Source organism: Pelmatolapia mariae, linkage group LG17 (genome assembly GCF_036321145.2).
Source record: "Pelmatolapia mariae isolate MD_Pm_ZW linkage group LG17, Pm_UMD_F_2, whole genome shotgun sequence".
NCBI classification, from domain to species: domain Eukaryota; kingdom Metazoa; phylum Chordata; class Actinopteri; order Cichliformes; family Cichlidae; genus Pelmatolapia; species Pelmatolapia mariae.
Window position 1 is genome coordinate 3,679,007 of NC_086242.1, and position 25,531 is coordinate 3,704,537.

General features: G+C 40.3%; 2 protein-coding genes across 3 annotated transcripts; both read right to left on the minus strand.

The window, feature by feature from the left end:
- Window positions 1-1,054: 1,054 nt before the first annotated feature.
- Window positions 1,055-8,404, minus strand: mapk12b (mitogen-activated protein kinase 12b). 2 transcript variants are annotated; one of them, XM_063500737.1, is made up of 12 exons: window positions 8,105-8,404; window positions 6,061-6,190; window positions 5,862-5,920; window positions 5,669-5,780; window positions 5,549-5,578; window positions 4,456-4,503; window positions 4,250-4,364; window positions 4,077-4,148; window positions 3,742-3,821; window positions 2,434-2,512; window positions 2,185-2,358; window positions 1,055-1,190 (listed from the first exon to the last, which is right to left on the minus strand). In XM_063500737.1, the coding sequence occupies exons 1-12, from the start codon at window positions 8,221-8,223 to the stop codon at window positions 1,126-1,128; spliced, it is 1,083 nt and encodes a 360-aa protein (XP_063356807.1). In that variant the 5' UTR covers window positions 8,224-8,404; the 3' UTR covers window positions 1,055-1,125. The 2 variants fall into 2 exon arrangements, with proteins under 2 accessions (XP_063356807.1, XP_063356808.1); XM_063500738.1 differs by lacking the exon at window positions 6,061-6,190 and having other exon boundaries at window positions 8,105-8,182.
- Window positions 8,405-9,659: 1,255 nt separating this feature from the next.
- Window positions 9,660-25,514, minus strand: mapk11 (mitogen-activated protein kinase 11). The gene is made up of 12 exons (XM_063500713.1): window positions 25,304-25,514; window positions 18,118-18,247; window positions 17,956-18,014; window positions 17,617-17,728; window positions 15,790-15,819; window positions 15,412-15,459; window positions 15,205-15,319; window positions 15,020-15,091; window positions 14,535-14,614; window positions 14,244-14,322; window positions 13,881-14,054; window positions 9,660-12,565 (listed from the first exon to the last, which is right to left on the minus strand). Exons 1-12 carry the CDS (start codon window positions 25,414-25,416, stop codon window positions 12,492-12,494), a joined length of 1,086 nt encoding a protein of 361 aa, XP_063356783.1. The 5' UTR covers window positions 25,417-25,514; the 3' UTR covers window positions 9,660-12,491.
- Between the last annotated feature and the right edge of the window lie 17 nt (window positions 25,515-25,531).

Consider the following 25,531-nt stretch of genomic DNA (forward strand, 5'->3'; position numbering starts at 1 on the left):
GAGCTTAAAGTTATACAAAAAAATATAAGATAGCAAAATATATTTTAAGAATCAAAAATAATAGTGCTCATAATGTCTAACTTGATTCAATTTACTTTTTTATCTATCATGCTTTTGTAGATAAATGTAGAATGTTAAAATTTAAGAATTTGGAAAAACAGCAACAAAACTGAAAAAGCGAAAAAAGGTTAACTGTCAATAGAAACGCGTTAGCCCTATGTAAAGTGTGCCACTTTTCTATCACAGCTACATTTGAGTTCACTGAAAGATTGTGTTACCTGCCAGAAACAGAAACACCGAAATTCTGATGACATTTGTGTTTTCTCCTTTTGGTTTGGATGTGTAGGTATTATCCATTTTACTGTATGAAGCCGAAGTGTATCTCCGGGAAACAGTCCACTGACACGGAGCAGTCAGGCAGCCAGTCAACATGACTAAGCACACAGCTCATATCAGTAAGAGCTGAAAAGAAATCACCCTTCTTCGTCACCGAGCAATCCATTGCTTTTGTTTCGTAGCACAGTGCGACCCATAGTGGTTACACAAAGGTTTCAGAATTTCATCAGCTATGTATAACCGATTTAGATGGATGAGTTTGTGCACCTTGGGTCAGTTTTCCAGAAGCTGAGTTTAAAGAGTGAAGAATTACACTGCAGCAGTACTCCCATCTTTGGGCTACAGGCTCAGAGCCAGATAAAAGGAGTGCTTTGAATCTAGGGTGGTGATAGTTGTAGAGAGTAGCCCAAAAAGGAAATGTCACAGGTCTGACCACTCGAACAGCAAACATTTAAATAGAAAGGCATTTATATAGCAGTTTTCTAGTCTTATTGACAATTCAAAGCACTTTATATGTCTCAAACTAATCAAACACATGCATATAACAAACTACAACACAACTTAACACAACTTAAAACAACTGAATAGACCACATTTATTGAAAGCAAACATTTTGACAAACTAATAACATTCAGTATTTCTACACAAATACTACATGTCAAAGGAAAAGAATATTTCTGGGCGTAGGTGCAAGTAGGTGCAATTTTATTTGTAAGAGTGTGTGTGTGTGTGTGTGTGTGTGTGTGTGTGTGTGTGTGTGTGTGTGTGTGTGTGTGTGTGTGTGTGCTCTTAAAGTGACGTCTCCTTCGAGTCCTTGGGTGGCCTGAAGGTCAGTATCTCTGTGAAAGTGTGACCTGCACAACACAAAAGAGGAAACTGTTATTAACAGCAATGCTAAACTCAAGTTCAACGACTAAAACACTGCCCCTCTTGCTGATTATGTTACGAATCAAGGCAGCTTCTGTGTATTATTAGATTTGAAATCTGCATCAAGTAAGATTAGCGTACATTGACCTCTTTTGGCCTAGGGAAGGTACTGCAACTTTATGGAACAAGTTCATTTTCTAGTCTGTTTTTATTTATGTGTGTGTGTGTGTGTGTGTATATATGTGTGTGTGTGTGTGTGTGTGTGTGTGTGTATAATTTATTTATTTTTAATTTTACTGTCATTCACATTGTCAATTTTTACCTATTATCTATACATCTTTACTGTATGTTTGGGGTTATCTAAAGGAAAAATCTGGTGCTTCAGCAGTTAAATGCCCCACTTTGTTTGGTTGTTTGGTGTTAACCAGGAAGCAAAAAACAACTGCTGGCTGCAGATTAGAACAAAAAAGGAGAATTGGGGGAAAAGGACCGAAACAGTAAAGGTCTGTGCCAAAACATTAACAGCTGAGTAATAGGTTTTTTGCAACTCGATTAATTTCAATTGAATTTTATTTTATATAATGTAAAATCACAACAACAGTCATCTCAAGGCGCTTTATGTTGTAAAGACCCTACAAATATACAGAGAAAACCCCAACAATCAGATGAGCCCTGTGAGCAGGCACTTGGTGACAGTGGGAAAGAAAAACTCCCTTTTAACAGGAAGAAACCTCTGGCAGAACCAGTCTCAGGGAGGGGCGGGGCCATCTGTCGTGACAGCTCTACCTCCCATTCTACTTTTAAATACCCTCGGAACCACAAGTAAGCCAGCAATCTGATAGTGTGATGTAGAGGAGATACGGTTTTATGAGGTCTTTTAAGCTAAGATAACATGATTTTACATTCGATTCTGGATTCAACAGACTTCTTTCATATTTCTTTCAGAATATTTGTGAACAACTTCAGTATTTCTTTTATTACGTTTCCACAGGTCCAGCGGCAGATCTGTGTTGTCTAGGGTCTGATCGTATGGCAGCGCCTCGGTCTCCTCCTCCGTATCTCTGAACTCACTGAAGAAAGGGAGGTCGAGCGCCTCAGAGGCGCTCAGCCTCTGGTCAGGGTCCAGAAGCAGCATCTTTTCCAAGACGCATACAGCTGTAATACAGAGACATGTCATATTCTGGATGATAGTAGCTTAGTGTAATTTATGGATGGTGTATAATCACGTACCATTTGAGCTAGCTTTGGAGAAAATTGAGTGCAAATCCTTTTTTGGCGCTTTTGGTAAGCTTCTGATGTAGTTTCTGGCCTGTTCGCAGAGGGAGAGGAAGAAGGTTGATACTTTGAAATATTAAATCAGTGACAGCACATATGTCTACTATTGTCATTTCAACAAGCCCCACCCAAAATTCCGCCCGCTTCAGGTCCCAAAGTCAAACGAACACTGCAGTATCACTGAGAGTTAAAAACTGTCTAAATTCTTTCATCTTTAATAAAATGATCAGCGTGGCTGCTTTACCAGGTGTAACAATTAAGTTTAACATCCAGGCATCCATGAAAACAGAATTTATTAAATTTAGCGGCGTTAGAAGTTAGCAGGAAATTAGCTCGCTAGCCTCCACCTAAACATGATATAGCATGTTCTGACTGAGACATTTCTGAAAAAATTAAAACATACAGCTCTGCTATCACTTCCAACATGAATGAAGACAAATCTAAACAGCAGTGACGTTTGTAGGGTTACTGAAGTTGGGCTAGCTGGTATATAATGATGTGCTACGTGATCACTAGTGACACAGCTATGTTAGCATAACATAAACACAGTCAAACTGGAGGATGAACGCTAACTTTTTTCCACTCAATAAGTTTATGCGAGGGTTCCTGATGGTTAGGGACAAATGCAATCGCATGGCAGGATGCTGTAAACGGACCAAACTTCAGTCAGGAGAACAACTGAGATAATCCATCCACAATACCAGGTTAGTCATTAATGTACTGCAACAACATGGGAATAGAGCAGCTGTGAGAGAATTCAACATTAATGAATCAATGGTACAGAATTGGAGGGAGCAAGAAGAATGAGCTGAGTAAAGTTTGACTTATCTGACTGTTTTGTTTCACTTAATGCACCTTATAATCCGGTGCGCCTTATGGTACGAAAAATACAGCAGTAACGAAACTAAGAAAATAGGTAAGGAAGATGCACTGCACTCGACTCCCAGTGCTGAGAAAGTCCAAAACACAGCTACTCCTGTGCTTTTAATCTGAAAAATATGTGTTTCAAACATACTGTGAGGAAAAAAGGAATGGTTTTGATAAACTTCTGTGGATCTTTTTGTGATGAGAACTGTGAAAACGCTGTGACCAACTTTGTATTGGAATGCATTATAGCAACTATGAAACCAGACTGACCACAGCTGCTTTTCCCTTTGAGGTCTGAGAGAGCAAATTGCATATCCTTTACAGCCCTCCCCTTTTTCAACTTTACAGCCAGTGTTTCATACTCAAAGGGAACTGTAACCCCGGGTTATTACTTACATCTTGACTTTGTAGTTTCACAATAAAGTCAGGAGATGGGGTTCCTGTAATCTTCATGATTTCCCTCAGCTGGTCCAAGTCTGACAGTGAAATATGGTTAAGAAGGGTGTGTTCAACTTTTTTTGATATTGAATCATTTTTGATATTCAATTGTGAGCTTTCTTTTCAGCTTGCAAGTACAATGGGATCAACATGAAGAGACAGTAAAAATAGGAAAATGGGGAATAAGTCTTAATTTTGCTGTGAAGTGAAGGATTCAGGTGGTTAGTCTTAAACATAGACTGCATATAAAAGATGGCAAGGGTTACACGCTAGACTAACACGGTGAAGGATACGGTCGTTGCCTTTGAACAGCGGCTTTCCCAGCAGCATCTCCGCCATTATGCAACCTGCCGACCAGATATCCACTGCAACCCAAAGCAAAGCATCTTTATCTGCAATTTTGGATTAAGAAAGAAATATATCCCCCTGATTTTTACCCCAAACCCTATAAGAAAGATAGCTGTACCAGTTTGCGTATAGTGCATCCAGTTGAGGATAACCTCTGGTGCTCTGTACCACCGTGTCACCACATAGCCGGTCATTTCAGAATCAGCCTGCCTCGCCAGGCCAAAATCCAGAATCTGAAGTGGAGGAAATAATTGAACTTTAACACAGAACGTGACTACGTCTAGAGACTTCACATCAATACATCTTCATGTTATTCGGCATTACCTTTAACTCACAGTCTGGGTTAATGGCTAAATTTCCAGGTTTAAGATCCTGTGGTAAAAAGGAAATGTTAAGACCAATGAGACCAAGAGATACAAACGGTATCTGATTCAGTTTAAACATTTGTCGTTAAAAGTAGGAATTTAACTCACTTTTATTTACATTCCACAAACGTATAATGCAACAACCCTTATTATTGTGATACAGCACCGCTAGGGGGTGTTGTCCTGCTATTGTAGTAGTTGGGGAGACTCCTAGTGTGTGTGTGTGTGTGTGAGTGCAGCGGCAGCCATCACAGCCGAGCAGGCTGTTCAGAGAGAGACCTCATCATTGTAATGCGATGGCACCGGCGACTACCCATCCCCGCACATGTATGTATGGACAGAGGAGAGCCGTGGAGACCTGGCATGTATGGTCTTATGTTGCTAACATCAAATAAGGTCTGTTGTTCGATTTAACTGACTGACCTCGAGTTATCCAGCTAACCTCCACACCACATGCCCGCTGGACCCACTAGCCGCTCTTTCTTCGCCAGACTGCCGTTACAATAACAGACATTGCCTCAAAGTGCTTTATATTGTATGCATAAATACCCTAAAATTTATTAGATTAAATTACATAATCCCTTGTGAGAAAACACTTGGTGACAGTAGGAAGAAAAAACTCCCTTTTAACAGGATGAAACATCTGGCAGAGCCAGGGTCGGGGAGGGGCGGCCATCTGCCGTGAGCGGTTGGTGGTGAGGGGAGAAGGAGAGAACGGAGGGAGGTAGGACAAAGGATTTGGAATTGGAAGGCTTGTTTCTTTAGCAGGGCTAGCAAGGGTGAAAAAAAGACACATTTTTTTAGCAGTAATTGATACGTTTTCTGCTCTAATAAGCAGTTCTCTGAGAGGCAGGAAAAATCAAGGAAAGGCTTTTGAAAATGGACATTTCAATAACACGATCTAACAGTCAGCGTATCAGACACAAACGCACACACTCACATAACAAAGCTCCCTGTGTGGGAATCGAGATGAATGGGACCGAGTATAAAAAAAGAGAAAATAGCCCTGCTACCCCCAAAGCTCACAGTCTAAAAGGTCAAAGGTCACCTACCCTGTGAATGATCCCTGCTGAGTGGATATACTGTGGAGAAAGCAGAGAGAGGGGGCGTCAGATCAGCTCACTGAAACACTTTCCTGTTGTTTCAAGAACTTTCATGAAGGTTTCATTCACCTTGAGTCCTTTCAGCATCTGATAGACGAGGAACTGCACTCTGTCCTCCGATAACCTCTCCAGCTTCATCAGCTTGCCGAGGTCGGTGCCCATGAACGGCATCACCAGATAACTGCGGAGAGGCATGGGATCAATTCAAATGAGCTCTGTCTGATTCTTTAAGAGTGGTTAAGGAGCGCAGAGAGAAACTTACAAGTCACGAAACCGGTCGAGTGAGATTTCAGGAGTGAAAACATCCAACAGCCCAATGACCTGATAAGAGCCAGCCAGGAGAAAAAAAACGCTCAATTAAAATCCGACTGGAATGATATTTAATCACATCTCTTCTCCTTCAAGCATGAACTTCAACATCTGCTATAATGTGAGTCCTATTTGCTGTTCCCCCGTCTTACATTTTCGTGCTTCATGTGTTTGAGAAGTCGCAGCTCTCTGTAGGCCCTTTTGGCAAAAAGTTTGGTCTGGAAAGGCCGGTGGAGTTTCTTGATGGCCACCTGTGTCCCTATCCGGCGGTCCCATGCTGAACTGATGAGCATAAAAGTTTTACGCAAGAACAGGTTTTATTGTCAGACTGGAATTTAAACTGGAATTACAAACCCCGATTGCACAATGAAATGTTTTTTTAATGATCTGAATTAAAACCAGAAACAACTGCATCTTTCCATGTTTTTTTTCCCATAGAAATGTGTTTCTTTTGTTGTGTTCTTAGTTTCAGTCAGGCACCTGCCCCGTTTTTAGTGTGTGTGGATGTATTTCCCAGTTAAGCAAACCTGTGCTTTTCCTAGCAGGACAAGGCACCATGTCTGCAGTGGGAAAAAATGTAGACTGCAATGTGACTGGAGACAAAGTGCATTCTGAGGAATTAACTCAGGGTCTTTAGCTTGACCCTAACAATAAGAGTTGGGGGTGGGTTTTCTTTGTTGACCCTCAGTCACAGTACACAATGCAAAGAGGGGCCCTAGACAGCCATCTGTGGAGAGACCACTGACCAAAAGAGCACATACAACCAGGACCTGATGCTTAGATAGGCTTTTATTGCAACATAAGATGCAGTACTGTGCAGAAATCTTGAGTCACTTTTCATTTATTTACAATTTCCTAGAAAAATGGGAAATGGAAACAGAGATTTATTAAGACAAGTGTTAAAAAATACGTGGAAATAAAGCATATAAGCCAAAAACAGAATTTATAATTCTAATAAGCTTGAAAGTGGATAATTGGTAGGTCCAACATCATTCTTTAACACAGCCTGATCTCTCTTTGGCAAGTTTCCTTGTAGTTTCTTTAAGAAGTCTTCAGGACGGACATTCAAAGCTCTTCTTTGGATGTTGACTGACTGATACTACACTGCTTTGACAGTGCTGAGGTCCGGACTCTTGGGGAGGCCAATGCAAACACATACAATTGGCAATGTGTTTGTGATCAATATCCATTTTGACGAGATCTCCAACACCGCTGGCTAAAATGGAGCCTCAAACCATGACAGAACCTCCAACATGTTCTATGGATGGCTGTAGACACTTGCTGTTGTACCTCTGTGCTGTCCTCTGAATCAAATTTTTTTAATTTGTATTCATCAGCCCACAACACCCGTTTCCACTGATTTTCAGTCCAGTTCTGGTGTAATTTCTCTTTGTCCTCCTTCCTTGACAGCCGCCCTCAATAAACAGTAAATGGATCAACTGAAGAGTCAGGTGCATCTCTCAGGTCCTGTGTCAGCTTGTTTTTTTGTTTTTTTTCCAGTTTCTTAAGGACAGGACTCTTTTTTTTAACAACACACTGCACACGCTGCTAAGACATGCCAAGTTTTTGGCTAATAGCACTTTGGGAATTACTTTGTTGGTGCAAGGCAACATTTCATGCCTGTCCAACTGTGTTACTTTGGTATTTCTCATAGATTCAACTGAAGAAACAGGAACAAATGTTGTGTTTTTGCAACAAGCTGCTAGGAACAAAGTGCAAAGCTGATTATTTGCTAAGCTGACTGTTATCTATAGGCAACACTTGAGTTAGGTGTCTTCTTCATGATTTGCTGACCAATCAGCGAACAAGTAAGCAAGGAAAATAATCCCTCTGAAAATGGTCAGGTACAAGGACTGGACTGAAAATGGGTCAAAAAGGAGCCAAAGAAAAACTTTGAAAGATTTTGAGAAATCCCAGGGAAACAATTTAAAAATTACAAGCAAGTCTGGCTCCCTGGAAGCAAAATATAAAGAAATGAAAGGAGGCTCAAGACTTTTCAGACCGTACTGTACTTTATAGTTATTTTAGCCTTTCACAGTATGTACACAGACGTTGCTTAAAGTCTAACAGACTTGTCCAACGACATAACACGCACAGGATAGGTTGAGTTTGTTGACAATCAGTCCAACACAACAGATTTTTTTCTTTTTTAATCAAATTCTGTCAAAACTTTCAACTACAACTTGCATAACTCACCACACAGTCCCATATGCTCCCGTTCCGACCTGCTTCAAGTCTCGATACCGCTCCGGTACCTCCCACACGGTTCTGTTGATCTCCTGCCTGTAGAACCCCGTCCTGGAGCGCACAGCCATACCCTACCTACCGACGAACAAGGCTGCGGCTCCGCTCCAAACTCTCATGTGAAGAAATAAAAGTTCCACAGTAAAGAGCAGCTGTAGAAACTGCTGGGGCGCAAAATTCCTCCAGATGCGATCTCTTGTGCGCTTTGGAGGGTCGATACTCACGGCCCCCTAGGACGCACACGCAGACTCACGCGCATTGAATTGTTAGTGGTTGCTTCTGGTCGCCCATGGCACTCCGTGGGTGTGTCTACAATGTGGGGGAAAGACTGCAAAACATCTGTCCACCCTATAAGGTTAGGTTCCCCCTGCTATGCATCCCTTCAGAGCTAACCTTGGCTTCTAATATAAAGTCAGTAAGCTTTCTTTTTATTTGTTTTGGGAATTTTTTAGGATCTTGATATTATTTTGAGTTATGAGTTATATTTTCTTTTACACCTGGTTGTGTGCACCTCATGTCAGTGCCTTTAGCAGGGGCATGTCCAGAGTGGGCGCATGGGGTGCCCTGACCCCAAATCCAAAATATAGGATGTCTGAGCAAAATCCATGTTCATCCATGTTAATTAATTATTTGCTACACAATTTATTTATTTTTTATTTTTTTGAATTCCTTCTACAGTGGCTCTGAGAGTTCAAATGCACTGCAACTTTAGAAAACTTCTGGAAAGCACAAAAAACACAGTGGATGTTGAATAAATACAACAAAAGCAGAAAAAGTGAAACAATGGAAGTAGAACAAAATGCTAGTGTTTTGGGGGAAGATAAAGATGTGACGGAACAGCTGCAGACGCGACAGAAATCCAAATATGCGATGGATTTTACTGAAACATGCTTAAAAGAAGGGGAGGATTCACTGGTGATGAAGGGGGGGGGGGGGGGGGGGAGATGCTAGGTAATGTGTCTTTTAATCACATTATTCATAAAATACTGTTTATGTTTGCTATTTGCTGTTTAGCCTGTCATCTCTGAATTACTGGCCCCCAATAACAAATTCTGCGTTTTGTGAGGGTTTTTTGTTTGTGGGCTCTTGCTGTTTTTTTTCCCTCTTTTATTCAACTTTGATTGTCTTTGTGTATTTTTCCAGCATTTTTCTATTTGCTGGTGTTTTCTTACATTGCAGTGCATTTGACCTCACAGGGCCACTGTATATTTTTGAAATACAAAATATACTGCAAATTCCCTGTGAGAAAATCCATTCAGTCAGTTGGAACACCCCATTAAAAAGCAAACATACAAAAATGGAAAAACCTGTTTTCTTCAGAGCAAAACAAATACTAAATGATGAGGTTTGTAGTGTCTGAGTTTTACATGTAAAACAACCATCATCATCATCTAGATTGCTTTATGTCTTTACAGTATATATTTATGTCAACAATGTATTTTATTCACAATGAATGGTTCTAGTCCAAACTATAAAAATCACACGTTTAATGATATGAAGTGTGCAAGAATGATGTGTACTCTATGTGAGACATTTTGGCAAACAGAGATGATCGAGTTTATTCTGTTGAAGCCAAAGCTTAAAAGTCATGGTACTGTCTGATGACGAGGAAATCCTTTGAATCATTTGGAAACTAAGAGCTGACATTCATTTTAGCGATTTGAAACTCAGGACTACAGTTGACTCACATGCCACCATGTATTCAAAAGTCACCTATAACTTGTAACATACATACATACGTACATATACATTCAGTTTGCAGTTGCTAATTAAATCCACCACATATACAACATAAGCACATAACACTGTAACATTCAGAGCTCACACCTTGACTGAGACACAGTTTTGATTAATTTAGACTTCAAATTCAACATTTTTCATCCAGTATTAGTGGACAACTTGCACAAAAGGCTACATGTAGCACTCCAGTGTGAACCAATCTGGGGGGGGGGAAGGAAAAATATAAGAATAAACTTTCTTTCTTGTGTCCTTAAAGAATTATTCTTCACGCAGAAGTAATCTTGCTGGTTGAGTTTAACGTGAACAGATTGAATCAAGAAATTCAGAAGACTTTGCATTACTGCGATGGAGCACATATGGATATGTCCACGGGTACATGGTTATTTTTAAAAACAGCGATTTTCTGCTTTTGTTGTTAAAAAAAAAATGTATTCAGATGAAAATAAAATCACAGTGTCACACTCATTTACCTTAATTATGAGTGGACAAAAGGCCAAATGCAGAGAAAGAAGTTATGTTTACCAAAATGCCCGCATACATGTGAGCAAGCCCGGGATACAATTCACTTCATGTAGCTAGGAGTGGTTTATCTGTCAAGACACATGCTAAAATTCAATTCATATGCTGTAGCATTAAACCTTAAATAAGTGCCAATGATGTGTATAGACCATTCTTTACTGACAGAACTGTACCAGTACATTTATTCTAGCTAGTTTAAAAAAGCTAACTAGGCTACAATAACAGCTACAGTATCACCTTAGCTAGTCTTGTGAATGCCTGAGCTACTACCTGACATTTGAACATCGGAAGGCAAACCAATTCACTTATTTGTTTTATACCTGACATTCTAGCCAAAATTTGTCAACATAGTTTACATATTGAATTAAACATCAGCAGCAGTCAGATATAAATGTGAATAGAGTGTTTAACTGGCTTACTTTGCTTCTTATCCTGTTGTTCAACATGGACAATTAAAATGATTCAATTACAATTTAAACCTATTATTTAGTTTGTTGCATTCAACTTCAAATACCTTTCACTTGATATTTTCACTGACCTTCAGGGCAAAATCTGTGGTTTGTTGGCTGTGCTTACAGTGGTTTAATACCATACTATTATTCCAACAGCAGCAAAAAAAAAAAAAAGTTACTAGAACTGAAACTCCAGTTTGTGGCAAGATGAGTGACACATCAGTGGGGAAGTCAGCCATTTGTTAGAAAAATGCATATATGCGTTCAGTTTGTGTGCTTACGCAAATATTTCCAGTCAGAGTTGCTAAGCATGAATATTTATGTTATAATGTTGCACCAAGCTTTTAACTGCAGCAAACTAAAATACATGCAATGGAGGTTAAAAAAAAGATGATCTAAGAATTATGGAAAGAAGAGAAAAAGATGCTTAGGTAACATGAAAGATGACTAATGAGCTCCCTGGTTACCACAAGCAGCCAAATATGGCTGCTTTCTGTGAATCATCAGTCTGTGGTGTTTGACCAGTCAATGCTTGGATGAAGCTACAAGTTGCATAACAGATTATTATCCAGCATTGTTAGACACCTTCTGGGAACTGATTCTGACAGTTTGCACAATGTCTGTAATGTTAACAGTTGTAAACACAAATGGGGATCTGTATAAGACAGCAGAGCAGTAGAGAGACCTTACGGAGCAGGGCCAAAGCCAACAGGTGATCGGTTGACAGCGGAAACTGTATATGAGGAAAGAGACTCACCTTGTAAACACAGATCTGCAGGGCAGTCACTCTGTTTCAGCTTTGGCATATATTAATTATCTTGCTAATTAATAGCACAATTGGTGTTTACTATTCTGTAAGGATGGGATGACTTTTCATCCATGGAAGAACATTTTCAGATTTTTTTTCTACATGAATTATAAAGACAGAAGAGGTGAAACACTGGTTACATTTCCTGGTAATGCCTCTTTCTCAACCCCAAACTGGTTTAATAGCAGTGTGGCAGACACAGTAAGCAGTGGTTATAATACACCACCAGTAATATGCTTTAACAATAAAATGCACAGAAATCATGCATCAGTAGTATGCAGGCTAAATGCTAAGCTGTTCTGTGATGTGAAATGGTATCACTGCAAGCCTTTAAGCATGATTTTTATATATGAAAGCTTTAACTGTTCATGGCATTCGTCTTGATGATGACACAGCATTCCTGTTGTTGCTTTGGAAATCCTAGTGTGCATTTTTTTTCCTCCTCCCACACCTTCTGTTGGTCTTTAAACAAAGTTCAGTTGCTTAAAGTTGCTTCCTCACATGAATCCTCACATGAATCCTCACGTCCTCCGTGGCCCCTGATATTGAGCAGTTCCTTATTTTACCCTCAGTGAGCGGAACCATAACAGGAAGCAACTTTCTGCACTGGTGAAATCCTTTTTTTAAACTCGAAAATGTTCCCTGTAATAGTAATGTGCACATGTGATCCCATGGAGACCATCCTGCCCTGCTGCTCAGACAAACTCATGACAGGAAATCAAACACAGTCATTTCCTTTGCTTGTTTTTCCAGCCCTCCTTGCATTTATTGACTACATGGTCCTTCTTCAAGCAGAGGAGGAGGCAGAGCAGTAAAAGTCTCACTGCTCCACCTGAAGGCTGTCAGTCTTGCTGCCAGATGCTTTGAAGCTGTTCACCTCTTCAAATACCAACTCTGTGGACATAAATGAAGAAGAAGGGAGAAGAAACACTGTCAGGAGTGCTGCTCAATATTCGGAATGTAACAATAGAAACAATAGAAATTTTGACATTGCAAAAGCACCTTCTTGATGTTTCATGGCAACAACACAGGACAATATAATGTGCATACTTTAAGGTTTCTTCAGGTTGCTATATTGGTCCAATATAGCAACATATTACAGTCAATAAAACCCAAACATAAAGCATAAACTAAAGCTGGCTGCCCCTCCCTGGTTCTGCTGGAAGTTTCTTCCTGTTAAAAGGATGTTTTTCCTTTCCACTTTTGCGAAGTGCTTGCCCTGAGGTCCTTGGAGGGTCATCTCTGTGTTCAATATAAATTGCCTTTAGCAACTATTGTGACTGAATTGAATAGAATTTTGTAAAGTGAGTAATTTTTAAGGAAAAGGATGTCTTGGAACCTGCATTCAGCTGGATGTTACCACCCACCTAAGGTGCTTGGAAAGAAAAGTGTCTAAACTTCTTTAGTTTTCAACAAACTTAAAGAAGTCCAGATGCTTTTCCTTTCCTAGCTCCTTAGACTACGATGGCCTGGATGACTGAGAACCTTCACAGACATACCACCCACCATAACATTGGTACAGATGGTGTTTTAAGATCAAGACCATGTGGGGCTATAGGCATGACAGTGCTGCCCCCCTGCAGAATAATCCATCTCATTACACCCCCTAAAACTGCTAGAGAATGATTTGGCAATGATGAAAAAAGAGCCCAAGGCACAGACCCAGGCTCAAAACTCTCCAAACTGCCTCTATTGGTTTTGCCAAAACAAACTCCATCCACAGAGGCCCCGTCCTGCAACCCACAGGACCCTATGAATTAGCTGCCAGTGTGCTCTTGCCAGACACCACGAGGTTTTCCCAGATGTCACGTGTCTATGCCCTGGCTGGTCAGAGTTGTTTTGGCAGCACAGTATTAGGCAGGTGGTGTTGTGGTGAATCCTAGTCTCCAATATTACACCATATTGCTTAGATGGTGCATTTCTGCAACACCCATGCTATATGAAATGTGAAAATCAGTGCAGCTTGAATATATTGTCTTCTTGTTCCAGCAGACTTTTATTTCAAATGGTACTTTTTTATTTGCAGAAGAGGAAGTTGCTACTGGCACCACAAATCTAAAACCTTGACAAATGTCTTTCATAGTCATATTTTCTTGTTTGACAGCAGGGACTACAGCAGAATTCTGTGTTTCAGGTAAGACGTGAGTATGGTATCTTCTGTCAGGTGTTTTAAATCATAAAATCATCAAATTTTAAAAGGAGGCTTTACCTTTCCATTCTTCTAAAGTTCGGTCTTTGCTCTCCAGTGTTTGGTCATAGGGCTGGGCCTCTGGCTCGTCATCTGGATCATGGTACTGGGAGAAGTAGGGGTGGGAAAGAGCTTCGCTAGCTGAGATCCTCCCGTCACAGTCCAGAACCAGCATGCGCTTCAGCAGATCAACAGCTAAAAGAGAGACAAAAAACTAGACACATGAAAGAAGGAAATAGCAGGAGGTCCAAAAATGAATTTAAGCCTATATGGTTAAAATGCATTTCAAATTTGCAGTCTGGAGAGAGTTACTTTTAGCAGAGTCTTAATGGCTTTCAATTGAATTTGAGAAGCTGATAATCCAATCTGCAGTCCATCACCCACCCAGTGGATTTGCCCCTCTGAAGATCTTTTCCAAGTCCTGTTGGGGCATGAAGGGCAGAGATTGGATGTACTTCTGTGCCTGCAAATACACACCAATGTTACACTCATGGCAAGTCACAATTTGGATAACATGTCAAACCACTGGTGATCAATCATGTCCAACACTCAGACATACTGACAGCCAGGTCAATGGAGTGACTAATCAATCAGAGCAGTTTGCTTTTGTCAGTAGAAACAGCTTTTGCGGAAAGCATTATTTTGACATTCCCAATCCCTTTGTAGAGTCCTCACATGTTCAGAGCAGATCTTCTTTAACAGCTCTGGTGTCGGAGTTCCCACCACCTCCATGATTCTCTTCAGCTGGTCGATATCTTAGCACAGGAGGAGTTAAGGGCCATCGAGATTTGCCGGAAGTCATCAACTCGCAAGATTTGGCTCATTAGGATATCTTTTCACATACCGAGGCAGATCGCTGCTTAAAAGACATCTCGAAGTCTGACAGCACAGAAAGATCAGTAAATCAAATTTGTTTTAGAGCCCCTCTGAGACACTGAATACAACAGCCTAGACAATTCAGTCTTTTGTGTTTGCTCCTATTCATTCCCCAGCTTCTCTCTGTTGAAGCAGCTCCCCCCATAGAAAGGCCTATGATTGTAATGCAAATCCACAAGAGGTCCGCATCCATGGGGCGGTTTAAAGAGGCAATGGAAGGTTCCCGCTAAGAGAGAAGAAAAGCTGCAAATTGCGGTGGACTCACGCCACGATGATAAGGATACAGTCAGTGCCAGGAAAAAGGACTTTTCCCTTCAGTAGCTCTCCCATAATGCATCCCACTGACCAGATATCAACTGAAACAGAAACACTACAGGTTCAGCCATTCAGCATTTGACCATTTTATTGCTGCCAAATGTGAAATACCTTGAAAACGTCATTCAGTGTCTTTCATTCGATGGCACCTTACCATTCTGATTGTAGTGCATCCAGTTGAGCATGATCTCTGGTGCTCGATACCAGCGAGTCGCCACATAACCTGTCATCTCATCATCTGTCTGCCTGGCTAAGCCAAAGTCAAGGATCTGTAGGACAGGTGAACATGTAATTTCCAGATTGATGGATTTCATTGGGTGTAATGTAGCATTTGTAGGGTTAAACTAAAGACCAGTCTTACCCTAAGCTCACAGTCCTCATTCACTGCCACATTGCTTGGCTTGAGGTCCTGAGGACGTTGGTTAAATGGATAGAGTAACATCACAAGAATTACAACATATCTGAAACTCAGCAGCATGAGTAAAATAACCATTATCCCATTTTCTGATCGACTTTTCTTTTCAAAATGTGAAATGTACTCTCAGAATTTCACCCAGTGAAACATGCTGATATGTTTATGTTATAATGCTGGACAGTCTGGAGGTGATTTTATCACCTTAAAACATTTTAAGAAACAAAATAGGAAAATGCTTAAGATGTTGTCGTTTCAACCACCAAAGTGCAGTAGTGGTCTCTTGATGGCTAAAAAAGACAAGAAAGGCAAGAAGAAGGAACTCACTCTGTGGATCAATCCAGCTGAATGGATGTACTGTTCAACAGGTGGTGTGGCAGGGGTACAGGGGGAGGAGAGAGAGAGAAGATGGGGGTCAACAGTGCAGCTCAGAATGTTACTTTCTGCCTCGTGGGAGAGTGCTTTTGTCTATCCGAGAGCGAAGAGCCAGCCTCTACAGGCAGCTGGACTGACTCAGTGTCAGATGGCAAATCTTGGAATCGTGGATTTCAAAGTCTGTGTGCACTTCAGTGTAGTGATTTCAATGTTACATTGTATATAAATTATCAAAAGTTATCGATTTGATTTTCACAGAACTGTTTTGAAGCCTCGCCATCCAGCGTCTTTTGTTTTTTTAAGTCACGTGGCAGTGGTACGCTATGGTAGCAGTGTGTCAATCACCCTAAAGCATATTGAACTTTTTTTAAAAACAAAAAACAAAACCAAACATAATGGGATGTATAAAATGAATGTCATGTATATAAAGTCACCAGAAAAATGTCAGAAATGATGTGAGAAGTTGGGTTTTTTTCAGCCAGTCTTCAGCACGTTTTAGGCATAAACAGTATAAAAGATGGACCTAGTGTTTGCCCCCTTCCTGATTTCCTAGTGTGTTGCGTATTTGTCACACTTGAATGTTTCAGATTGTCAAGCAAATTTTAATATTAGACAAAGATAACCCGAGTATATAGAAAATGCACTTATTAAATAATGATTTCATTGATAAAGTGAAAAAAGTTACCCAAACCTACCTGGTCATGTGTGAAAAAGTAATTTCCCCTCTTGTTAAATCATTGATTAACTGTAATTAACCGCCATGTTTTGAAAATTTGAGTTCAGTTTGGCTAAACACACTCAGGCCTGATTACTGGCAGGCCTGTTGAATCAAGAAATCACTTAAATAGAAGCTGTCTGACGTAAAGTAGGTAAAAAGAGCTCAAAAAGCAACACATCATGCCACAATCTAAAGGAACTACTGATACACAAAGTTACTGACATCTATCAGTCTGGAAAGGGTTAAAAAGCCATTTCTAAGGCTTTAGGACTCCATTGTACCACAGTTTGAGCCATTATCCACAAATCGAGAAAACTTGGAACAGTGGTGAAGCTTCCCAGGAGTGACCAACCAACCAAATTTACTCCAAAAGCATATCAACAACTCATCCAGGAGGTCACAAAAGAGCCCAGAACAACATTAAGGAACTACGGGCTTCACATTTCTCAGCTAAGGTCAGAGTTCATGGTTCAACAATAATAAAGAGACTGGGCAAAAATGCCATCCATGGGAGAGTTCAAGGAGAAAACCACTGCTGAGCAAAAAGAACAGAAAGACTCGTCTCACATTTGACAAAAAGACTTTTTTGAACTGACAAGACAAAAGCTGAACTTTCTGAAATGTTTTAGTCCCGGTGGTAGTGTGATGGTCTAGGGCTTTCTGTCAAAACATCCTGAAGGAGAATGTCCGGCCATCTGTTTGTGACCTAGATACGGCAATTTGTGCTTACTTGTGTTACCTTTCTCTAAATACTTAAATTTGTTTGATGATCTGAAGCATTTAAGTGTGACAAACATGCAAAAAAGTGGTGTGAAAACACTTTTTCACACCACTATCTCCAGTTAAAAAAACAAACAAGAAAAAAAGAAGGAAAAAAGAAAAAAACAAGATGGCGATGACCAAAATTCCAGACTTGTGTCTTCAAATCAGAGTCTGTCTGTCTTTTGTATACAGTCTATGAGTCGCTGCTGTTACATGTGTCTGCTGGCATTAAACAGACACAGCTGATTATTCATGTTGCAGTGTGGCATGCAGAAGATACTCGTGATGCAGTAAATTACCTTGAGGCCACGGAGGAGCTGGTAAATTAAGAACTGCACATGCTCATCTGACAACCTCTGAAATTTGACTATATTATTGAGGTCTGCGCCCATCAGGTTAGTCACCAGGTAGCTGGAAAAGAGGAGACAGTCTGCATAAGTGAATGGGGGAGGGCGTTTCAGTTCAGAGGAGAACATGGAGGTGCTGCTATAGCAACCATCTGACATCTCTACAAGCCTATAATCCCCCTAGGATTGCCTGTATATATACATCAGTATGCCCTCTAATAAGAGAAATATCTAAAAAGGTGGACAGCTGTACAGCTTGTAGAAAACACCGAGGGAAAAACAAAGATTTACAGCTCATTGAAGTCTTCTAATGTGGCAGCAGGTGTGAAGACGTCGAGCAGCCCTATTACCTGCAGAGACAGAAACAGAAGCAGAGCTGATCAATAACGGAGCGAAAAACATGCAGAGAGCCACATCTGTCTGTCTCTGGGTATTTTTATAAGGAGCACTAACATTCTCGTGTTTCATGTGCTTGAGAAGCCTGAGTTCCCGGTACGAGCGGCGACTGTGTATGAGAGACTGGAAAGGCCTGGATAGCTTCTTCACCGCAACCTTTTGCCTTAAGACCACATCGTACGCCGAACTGCAAAGAGCAAACAGATAAAGCATTTAACATGTGTGCGGATATACTTAAATGCAGTACCATTAACACACCGAGCTAGGCTAAGCTACTACTTCAAGCTGTGATGAATGCCTGAAAGTTGAAAATAAAGAGAGAGACGGGCTGGAAGAGTTTGAAACACAAGCAGACGGGAGAAGTGAGTGAAAGAGGATGTGGTGGAACAAGGGAAGCGAGGATGTCAGATATTGTAAAAGTGCTGCTGGGGGTTTTTTCATCTGCCTCTTTTGAAATGTAGATGTCACTCCACATATTGAACACTGAGCCCTGCTGCGGCTCATGCTGAATGCCTTTGTGGTGCCAGTGTCTTTTCAGGCCTGCCAGCTTTGCAACCGCTCTTAGAAAGAATAATAATACAGCCATCAGAGGGTGGAACAGACCAACAGGAAGAGCGGGTGGGAATTGAGTAACAATGCATAACATTGCAAAAATAGACCAAGAAGTAAGAAAAGGAACTATGACCTGAAAATTTATCTGATGAACAACACTTTACAGAATTCTTTTATCATTTATCCTGCAAAGTAGTCTGTTTCCTATAAGGATGGACACATTTTAGGGGTTCTCACTGTATTTTTACTGAAAGGCTAAACTTGAAAGCCATATCCACGTACTCATAACAGAATTTGTCTTGCTGCATGGGATCTGGTCTGTTTTATTCTTTTACTGTGGGACCTTTAGGGTCCAATAAATGAATCTTAACAATGGATGCTCTGTGTGCAACCTTCATTTGCTATAAAGTTCTAGAAAGACAAAACAACTGATGCAATAAAATGACTGTGAACATTTGACATTTTAAAGCAAATATCGTTTACATCTGGCAGTATGGATGAAATGTTTTACTCCGGTTTATGATAACATACTGTATATAAAGGATGGACAAAGCTTCCTGTTCTGATAAGTAAAGCCAGAGCTAAGTGCTTTAAAACCTGCATTATGTCTACTAGCCAGCGGGGGTGGGGTGGGGGTGGGGCCATTACTCCTTTGGGCGTAGTGCCGCATTCCAGATTAAGTCTGAATTTCTTTATCTGGAACGTCCTTTCAAGTCGGATTTCATACTTAGAAAGTAAGAGCAGCCCCGCCAACCCCAAGCTAACAATCCAAAGTTGCATAAGTGAGCATAAATAGCAGTAAAACTTTAAAATCTGTGCTGCCACTATTGTCAATTTATGAATTGCTAAATAAAACATATGCCTAGCACTGACTCGACTCTATCCACGAATGTGCTCCAGTAGTGGTTTTAAGCTAAAAGCAAAAAAGCAGTATGTTACTATTACTCATGATACCTGAATAACTCTACCTTGCTAAGAACTAAGCAAGTTTTTTCTCGCTTTTCTAGCTTTACTACTGGAATTCACTAACTTCAGAGAGATTTCACTCCCAAGTTTCGACATCTGACTTCTGAGGTAACCGGAAAGTGACATAAAAGGAGGTTAGATTGCACAGACGTCATTGGGAAAATTACCCTAAAGCTCAGTTGATTCATGGCCTCAGTTATCATTTTCCTGATGAGCTTACGGTCTCAATTGCTATTCTCAAGTCTTATTTTATTTAGTATATTATTATTACATTATTATAGTACATTTATTCAGTATTGTTCATTTTGTAATTGGGAAGTTGCTACCATATGACCGTGTGGTGTCCTTGATTTCAAGAAACACAACAAGATCAAGTCAAAAATGCATAAATCAAGGCTTCAGAGTGGGACTGTGTAAAGTGATTGGTGACATGATGGTGCCTACATGTTAAGCTTTAGAAATCCTGAGTATGTTAGTGATTAGTATATAGACATGAGTGGCCTCATCTTCTCACCTAAGATGCCAAGGGAGTGAAAACGCTTTTAACCAGAAAGCATCAAATTATTCTTCTAATTCATAACATCTGTGTTTTATTAAGTATCCTCCTGTGCAGGTAAAAAGTATTATTCCCAACAGAGATTGTGGATGATGTTCTTAGGCCATTTAGCAGCTTAATACATTTTTTCTTTTACCCTTAAGACCTGCAAAGATTCAGCTAACAGCAGGTATAACGTCTGTTTACTTTCAGACAGTTACAGTAGAGGTGCCCATGAAATGATGCATGTGTCCTGTTTTTTTTCCTATACATACTATAAATATTGCTGTATCATTTCCTGCTGCTATATAATGTTACGTGCTTGAGTTTGCTGCACTTTTGCACACTTCAGTGCATCCATGCGGCTCTCCGTCTCCAAATCACCTGCTGACAGCCCGGATGTCCCAGCTGGGCTACGTCCAGGTCAGCAGCCAGCCTCCTCCGTCTGACATAAAGCAGGCCTCACCGCCTTGAGCATATCTTCCCCCCTGCCATCTTCCATACATGGGTATGATGCACCATTCTCAACACAAACAAGCTAGCAAAGGCATCGATTTCTCCACTGTCCTTTTGTCTCAGTATGCCTTTAATATCCCAGCTCTTAATGCACATCGGGTTTCTCAGATGGAGACGGTGGAAGTAAAATGTTTTTGCAATGAGGAGAAATGTTTCATATAGATAAGATAGCTAGCGGTCTAAACAGTGATATATTCAGAATAAATTTAAGAGAAAGCCAAAAATGATTTGAGGGAGGCTGCTGCATGGTGCTAAATCAAGTTGTCTGCATCAAGAGAATTTTATGTTATTTACATTTATTTTATAGGAATTATGCAAAGCTACGCAAACAGCTGCTACATTTAAATTTGTCTTCCAGTAAGCTGATTTCACAGCTTTTACCCTGCGATCATTCACATGCTATTTATTCATGCAAGATCCACAACAACTCAGAATCCCAGTGTGCTTTTTCCTCCCTAATTTATCAAATTTCCAATCAACAATCTGACAAGCAGAGACATAACAATCTCGACAGGAGAAAATGAAGCAGTCATGTTTTATTCATAGTAATCCAAATGAAAGGCTTCATGCCCAAAGTCTAGTGAACAGATGTTACATATGCTCACATGAGATGAAAGCAGCCTTGATCAGCTCAACATATATTCTGTCTTGATGTTCAATCTCGAGCAAACGGTCCAAAATTGTCCCTTTTTTTTGGTTACGAGAAACTGAAGCAGAAAAGGAATATTAATTGGGATTATGGCTCAAGGCAGGAAGCTGAGAAGACAGTGAGGCTATATTAGACATAGAGTATGACAGCAAAATTCAAGAAGCAGTGAATGGTAAATTATTAAAACAGCTTTGTATTCTTGGTGCTACTTGCTCTAGTGTCTGCACTCCAAAGTTATTCCTTATGTATTTCCATGCAACTATTCAATTTTTCTCTCTAAATTCTGCCTTTTGATTCCCTCTACTCCCAGTAGGGATGGGGGATAGATGTTCTTCAGCTCCAGCTATAATAGATTATATGAGCTTGTCGGGTCCTTGACCTAAGGCCTATTTTCTCGAGAGATTGCACTGAGAACATGGATCATTTGTGCACATTTCAAGACGTGGACTGCTTGAGTATCGACCCCCCCCCCCCTCTCCATCACGACACAACAGATATAGATGCCATACCCTTAACCCCCATCCCCCTACTGTTTGCTAATCAAGTCTTACCACGAGAAAGTCAGTGACAATAGCTAAAGATCAACATTAACAATGCAGGGAAGCACTCGGTGTCAGCATGTGTGTGGAGGAGTGCCCTTTGTGTATTTGTATAATTGTATAATAATCTAAAGCTCAACCATTCGCACTTGGCCTGTCTAGAAATTATGCTTTGAGAAGCAGGTGAGTAAGATAAAAGGATTAAGAGACCTGCTATGGAAGAAAGATTTGCTAGCTAAAAACAGTGGATAAATGGTTAAATTAATTAGCTAAAACAACTAGAACAAAGCTGATTAACCCTTTAAAACCTGAACCATGAAATAACTGCCAGAAATCTTTAATTTTTTTATAATGAAGTTTTTGTTGAACCTTTAGACAAAATATATATAAAAATATATCAAATGTTAATCTGCATATGAGTTTTAATTTGTATCACATTTGCTACATTAGCCATATTTTTGCAATTTAGTCATTAAAAATGTATCATGCAATTTATATCATTTTTGGGGGGTAAAAAAAATCACGCTGATGATGCAGAAGTCTCAAAAACTCCCCAAAACACGTGTATCAAATACGATATGCTTGACTTTAAAGGGTTAAAACAGTTGGCTGATAAGTATTGGAAGCATTTAGCTTTAAAAAAAAATGGATCGTTGGATAATGGATAAGTAATTAATAAGTGGTTATTACTTAAACAGTTGAAAGTAATGAATGTTTGAAAAATTTTGCTTCAAATGACCACAACGGTATTCCAAAAGTTTAGAAAAAAAAGAATGTAAGTAAGCTAAATAATGGATGAACTGAGCTAACTTAAAATAGGTGTTAAATTGATTAAATAGTTAGCTAAAATTATAAATAAATAAATATTTTTAAATGACATACTAAGGAGGAGTAATGCTATATAAAGGATGAATTAAGCACTTGCTAATACCTTAATAATGCTTAGTAATGTGACATTATTCTAAAGTGCTACCACTAAACCTCAGATAAACTGATTCATTTGGCTATAAACTGTTACATGCTAACTCTAAGAGGGCGTCATTGTCCACTTTTATATATAAACAAGGGGAAAAATTCATTTAAATCAATATAGTTTGATGATCCAGAGTAATATGAGTGAACAGGTTCTGTGAGTTCACCAGTCAGGGCTGTGGTGATGTGTGTTAGCCTGGAAGGGTTTGAATAGCTCATATCTGTAGCCTACTGGCAACAGTTATGTATCATTTTATGCATTAATCTGTCCTCAAAGGGGGGATTATGAGAGTCACTCACAATGCTAATGTTTACTTCAGTAATTAAGACTCAAGAAAACAGTCCATAAAATCATAATCATCCTTTTATGTAACCAGAGAAGAAGTCTAGAAAGTGCGTCTTGTAGCAGTAGATAGCTATAAATAATAACTCTACTTCTGGCATTGACTTTTCTGTCTTTACACAAGCTCACTGTACTTTTAGAGAATATGAGTTACAACCGTGAATGCCACATTGCTTAGGGCAACTTTTTTTTTTCTCTCAAGAAGGACAAGATAAGTGTTGAATGGACTTTTTTTCATAATGCGTCCTTTGTACCATGAGTATCCAAAATGGGAATCAGACCTTAAACTTACTTTAAAAAATGCCCATGTGAGTATTACCTCGAGGCTGAAAGGCAAAGTCATGATCCACCCCTGTGCATTTTTAGTCTGCTGCTATTCTGAGCAGAACTCTAAAGCTGCAAATAGGCAAAATGCTAATGCTCAGTACTCCTGTGAAAGCTTCTATCACGACGTGGGGTAAGTGAGTGAGACGCACATCCCATCATCCCATGCCAGTTCAAATGTTGCCTTAATTAAAATCTGACAGGAGAGGATGTTAGCCATCAAGACATAAACTGCTTTTGTGATGACACAGGCAGTGACATCTTGGGTGTGGTTTAACAGGCTAATATATGAGCTCTGTATATGTGTGTGACTGGACACAAGCTCCCACTACTACTGTGTAAGAAGGAGATAATAAAGTGAGACTAAGATGCAGGAAATTCACCCTGGTTTTGGTATTGGTTATTGGCACATTTTTTTGCCTGTGCAGAGAAACCTCAAACAGAAAATGACACATCAAAACTGGCTGCACAGAGTGAGTGCTCCATCTGTAGAAACTTGGACTCCCTGCTATTAGATCCTCTGCCTCTTTTATTTCCTTGCTACAAAGCATCACAGGATTTGGTTTTAGACTTACAGGATTTGGGAACTTAGCAACGCTGACCTAAAATTTTAGAGTTTCTCATTTTAGCCTGAAAAGGCTGAGTGGGCATATGCTTGTGTCATGTGACGTCGTCACTTGGTGTCTACCCGGTTTACTGTGGAGGTGATGGTATAGCTTTTAACTACCTCTCATAAAGCTTTTAGAGTCATTAGAGGAAGGTCCGTTATATTATGTCTGGTCTGTAAACTTCTCTACAGTGTTTGGGCGTTTCGGCTCATAGATAAGTGTTTTGCTCAGCTGACAGGATCAATCAGTTTGTAGTGGAAGGTTTTTCAGACTACTCGCAGCTTTAATAGTCACTTCTCACTGACACCACCGAAGCTGGCAACATGCAAATCCGCTTAAATATGTGGCACAATGTGATTATTCCTCTGGGATCTGTCACACAAACACAATAACAATTTTGTCTGGGTTTTCTTAGCCTCCTGGTAACAGCTTAATTAATATTAACTGTCAGAGGAGGTTATGCCATGACATATCGCCATGGCAACGACATCCCACCGGCTGAGGCAGATTTAACCAAATCTAAGGCAGTTACATTTTGCAAAATTGATAGTGCGCACAGGGCGTGGGGGTTATAAACAAAGGAGAGTGAGTGTGCAGGTGCAAGGAATACAGCATCAAACTTGCAGCTGTGTTCCCATTCCAGATGTGCTATACACACATACACACACACACACACACACACACACACACACACATATATATATGAATATCTGCTGAGGTGCTACTCAAATTCAATCTTAAGATTCAAGACTTTTTACCAAGCCTATTCCTGTGTGTGTAGAAGCTGGGTGGGGGTGAGGAGAGGGTTATTGGGGAAATTCCTGTACTGTCTCATTCTGTCTTTCCCTCCCACACACAGGCTATAAGACCCACAGCGGTGGGACAAAAACAAGCCCTGCAGACCTGCCTGTCTTTCTATAAGGCTGACATCAGTGCACGCAGTGAAATCTTATTCATGCACACAAAAACAGGGGCGGAAAATGAATTTGAAGGTGTTTTGCTGAATATTGGGAGCATGATAATTAAAAAAAACGCCAGTAATAACAGCAGTGAAGACAATAAAACCTCCCAAACAATCAGTTAACAAAGCAGCTCGGTCCTGAGAGACACACACACATAAAGCGCTGTAGTCTACTGATGCATCATGAACAGAAATACCGTAAATGTTGTGACTGTTCAGCCTCGCCCCTCCACTCTCACCGCACACACACACATACATACACACACGCACACACTCACCACACCGAGCCGTAAGCTCCGGAGCCCACCGGCGTCAGGTTCTGATAGCGCTCCGGAACCTCCCACACAGTCTTGTTCAGCTCCTGCCGGTAAAATCCCGGTCTGGCGGACATTTCTGCGAGCCTGCTACAGAAAATAAAAGGTGTGCAATAAAGGGGAAGAGGGGGAGAATAGAAACGAGAGGAGGAAATCGGTAGATTGGCCGCCGTCTGCTGACTGAGCCGAGCT